Consider the following 9439-nt stretch of genomic DNA (forward strand, 5'->3'; position numbering starts at 1 on the left):
CTGTCTCTTCTATACTGTTTTGCATTGCGCATTAGGCTGGAGAGACTGAGAACGACTGAGAAGTGTAATCGATGACTTGATTTTTGCCGTGTAGTGAAATAATTTTCCGCCAGTTTTTTTTAGCAGGTTCACTGATGATGACTTAAATGAGCCAGTCCATTTGGAGATGGTTTATGGTCTCATTGTTTTGCCTTTCCTGGATAATTACCATAAGTGATATTTGTATGTATTTGTATTGTATTTGTAAGTGACATGGGGATAAATATTTAAAATAACATGACTGCATTGAATTTAAATAATGCTATACTGTGTTAAAAAGGCTGATAATATACCCTATCAACCCTCCACTAGACAAGTAGGCTGCACCTTTCTACCCTTTTATCCTCTGACACTGAATCAGCTGACAGATCTGTGCGTTTCCATTTAAAAAAAATATGAATAATTATTTGCTAATGCAATGCAGAGTTAAATCTGGTTTTCGATTTGAGTAATCATAATGTATGCTGTGGGTGAACATAACACAGATCGTGTGGGGGATGGGATTGGGAGGTAGGTCTTTCTTATCATTTGGTTGCCTTATCACTTAAAGAAAATCACAGTGGCATGGATGACCTAGGACATGGGTTCAAGAAAGTTGTTTTGAGAACTCATCACTTCCTTTACTATTTTGAGTTGAACTCTCACTGAAAATGCCGCTCAGTTGTCATGTTAAAATCCTAATATACCTTCGAACCAGCCTAATATACCTTCCAATTGCTATGCAGATAAGGGCAGACATAAATGTGAGAAACACGTGTTTGGTTTTTTTTAAAAAGTGTGTCCCAGCCCAAGTTCTTGCAATACTTTCATATGTGTTTACTCTTCTAAAGTCAAGACCCATTCCTTCACATGCATTTCATGGGCCACACTGCGAACAAGAAGTCTGACAGTACATGCAGTAAAAGCTTGGATGTCACTGGAATGATCCTGTGAACTAACAGAAAATTAGGTTGGGTAACCGTCTGTAAAATAGAGGGAAGGTCACAGGTTTAATCCACATCAGTGACTGTATATCTCCCGTCATGCCCCAGAACAAAATACTGAACTGTTACAGGTAAGTAGCTTACTGAGGTTATAACTCAACACTTACAAGTAACTGCAGAGTGGAGCATCTGCTAAATGTCTCAAATGTAAAGGTAATGTTAGTGATTACAGATGACCGCCTGACAGCTCGTGTGTTCTGCAGGCAATGAACAAGCACCTGCTGCGGCGGTTGATCTGCAGCTGATCCTGCACTGAAACTCATGTAGTAATGCATGTGTGCAGAGGCCTCTATGTACTTCATGCATTTTTACAAGAATTATTTTTTAACACGATGAGTACACGTGTATCCTCAAGACCCTTGCAACTAGATGAATGAAACAAACATATTTATCGGTATCTTTTATAGTTTTAAGTTTAATTTTCTTTCACCATGGTGTGGATGAGATCAGCATTTTTTTCCCCCATAATTATCACTAGATCCTATTTGCACACATAGTAAGTTATGGAAGTTGACAAGAGGTCTTAAAGAAGCCAGATGTGAAAACAATGCTTTTTAGAACCATGACTGTTTAAAGTAGCAGCAACCTCTTAATGGGCATTTGACAGAATAGTTAGTGGTTTAATTTATAGGAAAGTTATATAGTTGTTGATAATTATTCACTGGTTAAATCAGACCAAAAAGAATTGACTGATAAGATGTTAAATCAATTGAAAACTTTTCTTACAAAGACAGTTGCCACTGAAGGCCTATGTTTCAATTTCACATGGACTCAAATGCTCCACTATCAGCAATACCCAACTGGTCCAGGTGTGTCTAAAAAAAGTATTTGATATACAGCAGTTCATGACTTATTTTACAAACAGAAATATTTGTTAAGGGAATATGTGAGATTGTTAGGGCTTGAATGAGGGGTGTGCAGGCTTTCATTTTGAAAATAGGTTATTACTGGTCCCCCTGACAGGATTAGTTAACTCCCCATTCAGCTTTAGCAAGATTGGATTAGATTTTGGGGGGCTGAGACTAGTTGGAAGGTAGTGACTGATTGGCCAATGGATGTAAATAGAGGGTGGTATTAGGAGATCAGGCTTCTCCTATTGGCTAGTCAGCGGAGCCGGTGCTTTCCCATCTGCCTCCTGCATCTCAAGGATAATCCCCTAGAATACTGTACCTCCACAGATGTTTACAACAGAACATAAACTGGAAGAAGAGAATTCAATTTGGATTTTCCAAGTGCAATTTTTCACAGTTAAGTTTAAAGAGCACTGGAAAAAACACAGTAGGATAGTTTTACAGGATGCAGTTAGGTCTTTTTGTGGATTGTTTTCTTCATATCGTGTCTGTTTTGAGTCCAAAGTTTAGATATCATAGTGTTGTGTACTACATTCAAATATTTTTTGTATTTTCCATGCTATAAAAATGCATTCCTTGACAAAATTAATGTCTCATTGTACACAGATGGTTACCAATATACTACTGTATTATAATACAAATCAAGGTTTGTTGAATTCAAGTTTATTATTCAGCGTAGATATTACATGTATTAAGACATTAACAGGAAATTATATGAAATCAAATTCACAGGCAGGATACCAGTTCCTCCACAAGGGGGTGTATAACCCTAGACTACTTGTCCTGAATATAGCCGTACACATCATTATGAACCTTTGTCAAGTTGTTAGTAAAGTAGATGTTCAGTAGGATGTGGCAAACCACAGTCACAATTTACAGTACAGATGGGTACAAGTCAAGAGCGTAGATGGGGTTTGACAAAATACAAAGGGGTGTAACTAATGTACTGTACCACACCATCAACAGATCCAATACTTGTGACCCAAAGTTATCAATGAACACTAATAAAGCTGTCTCCTCTAAGCTTCTAAGAAACCTGATAACTCCTTTGAAGGAGCTAAGTGATAAAGGCTATAATAAAGTCAAGGTGGTGGCACAGTGTGGGGAATATTAAGTACATCTGGGCTTTTCATTAACCCGTCAGCCTGTTAGACTAGATTTCCACAGAGAGCCTGAATACTGTAACACACATAATGCTCAACTACGAGCCCTAGAAATCATATTTTGCATATTCCTCAGGTTCACCATGCAAAGTGACTCATTTTTGCTGAAGAAGCAAGTGATAAATCCGCGTAATCGGCAACATTTATCCCAGAGCTGAAGGAAAAACAGTGTCCCTTAATAAAATGACATTTTAATTTTTTTTTTTATGACATAACAAGTGAGAACGTACAATACAGTAGCAGAATTAATTATAATAAAATGAAACATTTATATATTATGATTCAGAAAGTACAAAAATAAAGATTCTATTGTGGTAAAATTCATTCCTATTCCCTTAGAATAATACATCTCTTACATATATATTTGAAATAATTAAAAACAAATAACATGATGTACAAATAGACTATGACACAGTCATTATAGCATGACCATTTTTATATGAACCTGCACAATTTGCCATCAAATTCAGTCTCTGATAAAATATCACTTAAGTATTAGCATGTATTGTATATCATTATGACAGATTATAACGCAAACAATGGTGACAAAAGCAAGCAAGCCATTCCATTGCCTTTAATTTATTGAAGAAAAGAACAGGAAGTGTTAGTGTAAATGTATCAAAGTTGTAACGTTGAACAGCACGATATGTATGGAGTCTATACTTTTAGGATTTTAGGGATGAAATGAGTTGGAGTCTAAGAAGATAGATCCAAAACTGTACAGTAATTTAGCATACCAGTGCACATTTGATGTCTGTCTTTGCAAGGAGCGTTTCTCTTTAATTTCCATTCTAAGAGGTCTACTCAGATTGTCTTGTTTGTTAAGAGTGATACTATTCACATCTACACCTGCTCTGTCCTTTGTGACCAAAGTGCTACTTTGCAATGGAGTCTTAGTGCAAGTTGTTTCGCTGTCAGTGGCCTGCTGTTCTTTTGTTGGATCCCCCCAAAGTAGCTGGTCGAATGAGTAGAGGAGTCGCAGAGGTCCAAACGCCCAGTGTGCCAGTCTGTGGTCCTCCACCAGTGCATAGCTGGATGCCAGCACCCCATCAACAAACAAAGTTCCATCTTCTGTCAAGGGGGCATACACTCCTACACTTTCCTCTACTGAGACTGAGCTGATTCGAGATGGACGGACTTGACCCTCTGCTATGTGGATAAGAACACAGTCCCCTGTTCTGGCTCTGCTGGCAAACTGAGCCTGGTACTCACTGCTGTCAAGTCTGCAATGGTGGGCTAAAAACACCAAATGATGTGGAGTAAGGGCCAATCTATGGCCATCTTCTGTCTCCAGAGACAGAAAAGTAGACCAGCTGTCTTGGTCATGGTGCAGAAACAAGAGGACTTGGCTGAACACTACTTGGCCTGTCTCAGACAGAGCCATGACCCGGTCCCCAGGAGCCAGTGATGACAGGGTCTTCTGCCCCCCTCCAGCAACAGTCACCCAGGCCCAGCCAGGGAAACAGCCACCTTTTTCCACTGCGACAGAGTGATCTACAGGAAGATCAGCAGAAAAAGCCAGGATGACTAAACAGATTATGTTCCTTTTTTGTCTTAACACATCATACAGTGAATGAAATTTGACAGTACACTCTAAAGAAAGCCATGAAAGCTCCTTCCTTAAACTTACCAGCTTTTACTGAGCAGTGGATATGATATTTGGACTCATAGTGGACCCAGTCAAAGCCAGCCTCCACAGCCAGCTGGGCGAGGAGACCATACTTCTCTGTTTCTCTGTCGTCAGTGGTTATGTCCACAGCCCGGCCTTCATAGTGCAGGGAGCCAGGAGGATGGTGACCGTCCTCATCCCAGGCTTCTGTCACACGTAAGTGTACCCCTGGCCACTGGTTCATCACTGCTATCGCCAGCCTGTTCAGACAGTCCTTACACCGCTAGAAACAGAATGAGACAGGGGGGAAGGATTCAGTTTGGAGTAGTATTAACTCGAGCCCAATCAATAAACCAGCCTATATATCAGCTGATATTAGCTTATCACAGACATACGTTGGTCGATAATGAACACGAAATTGCAGTGCAGAAATGCCAAAGATATGTTTGAAGTCATTTAGAGAGAAACAGTGTCTCCATTACTGTAAAATGTCTCGATTTATATAATGTAGTAACATTATTCTAAAGCAAAGTGCAGTTATGTGCAGGGTTGGGATCCAATGGCTAGTTTCATTTTGGTAAAATACATACACTCATTATACCAAGAGTCTAACAAATCTCTTAATGAATATTTTATCCTCTTCCTTTTTTTTTTAATAGCAATAAATAATGTACAAAACATTCAGGTAGTCATTTAGCTTAATAGCAAAAATCTAATATAAACATGGGTATTAGAATGTACTAAGTTTGAGCGGCGGATCAATCTTTGAGTTTTAGTTCTTAAATAACAAAAGCAGAACCTAAATAGATTCAATAAGGGATTTGAAAGGATTTAGTCATAACTGTTTCAATGACATATTGGAGTGACTTAAAGCTTGCTTTATGCGTCCAAATAAAGTTCTTGTAAAAGAATATGTGGAGCTGTGTGAATGTTATTTCTATGTGTATGTCTGAATACTCTCTTATTGAAATCCCTATAATAGTATATTATTTTGACTTTTAAATTTACTGATGTAACCTGTTGGGGAGGGAGGGAAGGGTTGGGGCAGTGGGATAGTTTTCAGAGTGTAGATGTTTTGTGAGAGTGTTCTCTTGTATCTTCAGATATTTTTGTTTATAACTTGAAAACTTAAATTAAGAGAATATAAAAGATGATTCTTAGTTTAAGACAATAATTACACTTGGTCCGTAGGCTGTACCGTGTACAGTGAAAGGCATGTCTGAACTCCACTAAACTCCAGTAGAAATGACAGACACTTGTAATCATTTATTAACAGGGGGAAACAGCACAGCCTAAGAATACAGGAGGTATGAACAGTATGCGACTGTACTGTACACCTCATTGCACAGCCTGATTTCAGTGCAAGTCAGACGAGAGCGATTCCAGTATTTCAACACCTCACGTCTCTGGCTCCCAGGTTATAATTATTTGTCTGTTGGCATCATCTCACAATTCCTCCTCTACCCTGCTAAAAGGCCATCTCAACCTTGCTCAAACAATCGGAGAATAAGAACAAAGCTACTGTAGCCAGTTTGGCACATTCCTTGGCCTTTTCGACAGGGTGACAGAATAATCAAGGCCATTCTCTGCCTTCCTCGATTGTGCCAGGCATGAGTCTCTCGGTTTCACCCCTGAGACATTTGATCAGAAATGAGCACAGTGACTCTTAACACCCCCGTGGGCCATAATGTTACAGACTGTGTCAGCATTGTCACAAAATAGCAGGCTGAAAAATGATGACGTCAGCATATGAGGTGATACACTCATTATCATCTCCTGAAAGCCTATTCACTTGGGACTTGTGAAGTGACAAGTCTTGTGGCCTGTTATTTGAATGAATAAAGTTTAACTTGCAACAGAATTTTTAAAAAAAAAAGCAGGGTTGGGAGAGTGAGAGATGAGAGTGTAAGCGGGAGAGATGGAGGAGGAAAAAAAAGTTGGGTGAGAAGAAAGCAGTGCAACGGCGAGACGACTAAAGAGAGAGGGCAGAGGGGAAGAATGTATGGGCACACACTTGGGAATGTGACAGCAAGAGTGATAAAGAGAGAGGGACAGAAAACAAACTGGGTACATTTTTCTCGCAATGCCATTGAAGAGAGGCGTTTCATTGTCGGAACTACAATAGTCGCTTTTCCAACGGTGCCATTACTTCAGCAGGCGGGAATTTTGTATAGGCGACCCCTCTGAGTCTCCAAATGACGCACAAAGAGTGTCTTTCACATCTGGGCATAAGAGGGGCAACACGCACACATACACACACACTCAAAATGGGCATCAGAAGGGCACACATATACGACCGCAGATTTCCATCACATAAAATCACTCAGGGAGGGGAAGGAACACAGATTCATATCCTAAACAATCACAGAAAGCCGCAGCATCCAAAACGGGCTGAGTATAAAGAAACTGTGTGTTCATATTCAGAAGAGTGGGATTAAATGTGTTTCATCAAAAAGCTGCCCATCTCCTGGCCAAGATTTTCAATCCTCTAGGCCACCAATAGTCTTTTCACAGCTGAATTTGAGATATGAATTTGGATACCTATCCCTGTTAAACAATCAGTAATTCAAATTTAAATGCCATGCCTGGATATTTCTCCTCGTAGGGCGTCTGAGAAACCTGTCATAGGAATAGTTTTATTTCCAATAACAAAGACTTTGGTTAAAGATTAAAAGGAAGTGTTCCTGAAGGGGAACTCAGTCTCTTAAAGGGTAGTGTTGAATTACATCCTGATCTTCTTATCTCAAGAAAAGGGAGGGGATGTTTAGTTAAAACTTACACACTCTGTGTTGAGCATTTGTTTGTGTCAGGAGCCTGGCAAGGGCAGGAATAGCTTAAGAGTACAGCAAACAATGAATGAGGTTATGGATTTGATTTGAAGGTGCCATGCCGGGTTGGCAGAGTATGAGGTATGAGTATGAGAGTATGTAGTTAATCAGTCATTCAGCATAGGGATTGTCTTGAAAAGGTTCAAGAGACACCAGTGAGAGCATCCTTTCTGTCAATCTGCAGCTGATTTTCTGCACTGTCTGTATATTTCATAATGCCTACTGCATAGTCATCACATTTCACCGAGGTGAACGGAAACAAGTGACCCAGTGAATCATTCAATTCGAAGAAGATTACTGAACTCGACTAAGCGTTACACCCCAGTCTCACCTTAGTCATGAAGCGGTCTGCATTGGTGTTCTCCTCATCTTTGAAGATAATGTCTGGGTTGTAGTTGCACACAAGTTCATTGAAGCGCTCAGAGTTGCGTGTGATCTTGCCCTCTGCTCTCCCGCTGGCCCCGAGGTTGTTTTCTGAGAAGTTGGGGAAAAACTGCTTGTAGTGCATGGCTGTGAGTTTCCTGTGCTTGCAGCGGGGAGAGCCGAACCCCTGGCCCGGTCCGCATCCCTGGACCAGCCATATACAAGTCCACACAGCAAGCAGGCCAATCTGTGCCAGGCGGGCCCACCACGACTGCTTCATTGGGGAGGGTTGTGGCTCCCAGGAGTCAGTGGCTCACAGTGCCTGCAGTGATAGCCTAGTTCCAGGTGTGTGATAACATGTGAGAGTCAAATCTTGGTCCATTGCAACTCATGGAGTATTAGTGCTGATATTTTTTATCACTAAAACTTACCAGCTGATGCGACAAAGATACCTCTTTTTTAAATTTCATTCACTCTTGATCCTAAAAGAGTTTAAAAGTACAGAGTCAGTTGTTCTGACTTATGTTTGTACTCTTTTGATGATTGCTCTGACCAAAAACTAGAGCACAATGAATGGTCTGATTGGTTCAAATCAAAAGTTTTTTGGAAGTTTGGCATCAGCTATTAAAAACAAGAAGACATACAAGCTTTCAAATGTTTCTGTCCAAATGTTTCACCAAATATCAGCAGATTTTTAAGCGTCCTGCGAGCTGAACGTCATCTTCATACGTCCTTCGCAGGTACCTTGTCTTGACGCAGGTGTTTTTCGTTGGGTTCTGCTCACTTACCGCTTCTCTCCTCTCCTCTCCACGCAGCTCCTTTGACGAGACACACAAACTCCCCTGCAATTCCTACGGACGCTCCTGTGGCGCTCTCATCCTCTCTGTCCATCCAGAAATGCTTCTCTTGAGATTTTTTTTTTCTCCTTCGTCTCTCCTTCGTCCACCGTCTTCTGTCGCGTTTCAGCGCTCCTGGCCACCTTGCACCAGCCATTGGGTCTTATTAGCGTCCGGACAAGATTGCCCTCCCTTCCTTTGCGCGCTCCCACTGCGACAGCACACGCCTCCAATTCAACCTTACAAAGGACATATGATTGGCCTACTGTGTTAACACAATGACTCCCCCTTCACCTCATTAAATATTTAAAGGTATTTAATTTAAAGGTACATAAGATACTAATAGATTATACTGTTTTGGCCACATTTTAAACCAATAAGAAATCAAACTTTTAAAGCTTTTAAGACACATGATAATTTAGGTATCAACTGTATTTATGAGGCATTATAATAAATTTACAGTACAGATACAGCCCCAAACTCTCATGTCAGTTGAATATATTTAAACCAACATGCCTTTGCATCTGCTTGCCATCCCACCTACCACAGAGGAGGTCAGCTGTTAACTCTCACTGTGATGACTTGTGTTATTAATAGACAGAGTTGAAGGAGAAGGTCTTAGAGAGAAAACAAGTGTCCAGCCTTGACACCCCTTGACTGTGACTTACAGTGTTGCCTTCCTGTGTTTGGGGAACCAACGTGACCCCTGAACCCAGTGCACCCAAGACCTCTCCATTGGAAACACCCTCTGGCCACATCAACATATT

The 9439-nt window shown here is 40.6% G+C and overlaps 1 protein-coding gene across 4 annotated transcripts; it reads right to left on the reverse strand.

Annotated features, from left to right (window-relative positions):
* Positions 1-3595: 3595 nt before the first annotated feature.
* dhh (desert hedgehog signaling molecule) lies at positions 3596-8882 on the reverse strand. 4 transcript variants are annotated; one of them, XM_067592220.1, is made up of 5 exons: positions 8625-8882; positions 8268-8318; positions 7805-8171; positions 4667-4928; positions 3596-4530 (listed from the first exon to the last, which is right to left on the reverse strand). In XM_067592220.1, exons 3-5 carry the CDS (start codon positions 8114-8116, stop codon positions 3710-3712), a joined length of 1395 nt encoding a protein of 464 aa, XP_067448321.1. In that variant the 5' UTR covers positions 8117-8171; positions 8268-8318; positions 8625-8882; the 3' UTR covers positions 3596-3709. The 4 variants fall into 4 exon arrangements, with proteins under 4 accessions (XP_067448321.1, XP_067448319.1, XP_067448322.1 ...); XM_067592218.1 differs by lacking the exon at positions 8268-8318 and having other exon boundaries at positions 7805-7947; XM_067592221.1 differs by lacking the exon at positions 8268-8318.
* Positions 8883-9439: the final 557 nt, after the last annotated feature.

The sequence above is a fragment of the Thunnus thynnus genome, chromosome 6, assembly GCF_963924715.1.
Source record: "Thunnus thynnus chromosome 6, fThuThy2.1, whole genome shotgun sequence".
Classification (NCBI taxonomy): domain Eukaryota; kingdom Metazoa; phylum Chordata; class Actinopteri; order Scombriformes; family Scombridae; genus Thunnus; species Thunnus thynnus.

Coding starts and splice junctions, on each gene's coding strand:
- dhh (XM_067592218.1), bottom strand. CDS start 8,829: ATGGCTGGTGCAAGGTGGCCAGGAGCGCTGAAACGCGACAGAAGACGG. Junction 7,948..8,624: donor GAGAGGAGAGGAGAGAAGCG/GTAAGTGAGCAG, acceptor CCAACTTCTCAG/AAAACAACCTCGGGGCCAGC. Junction 4,531..4,666: donor CCACTGCTCAGTAAAAGCTG/GTAAGTTTAAGG, acceptor ATCTTCCTGTAG/ATCACTCTGTCGCAGTGGAA.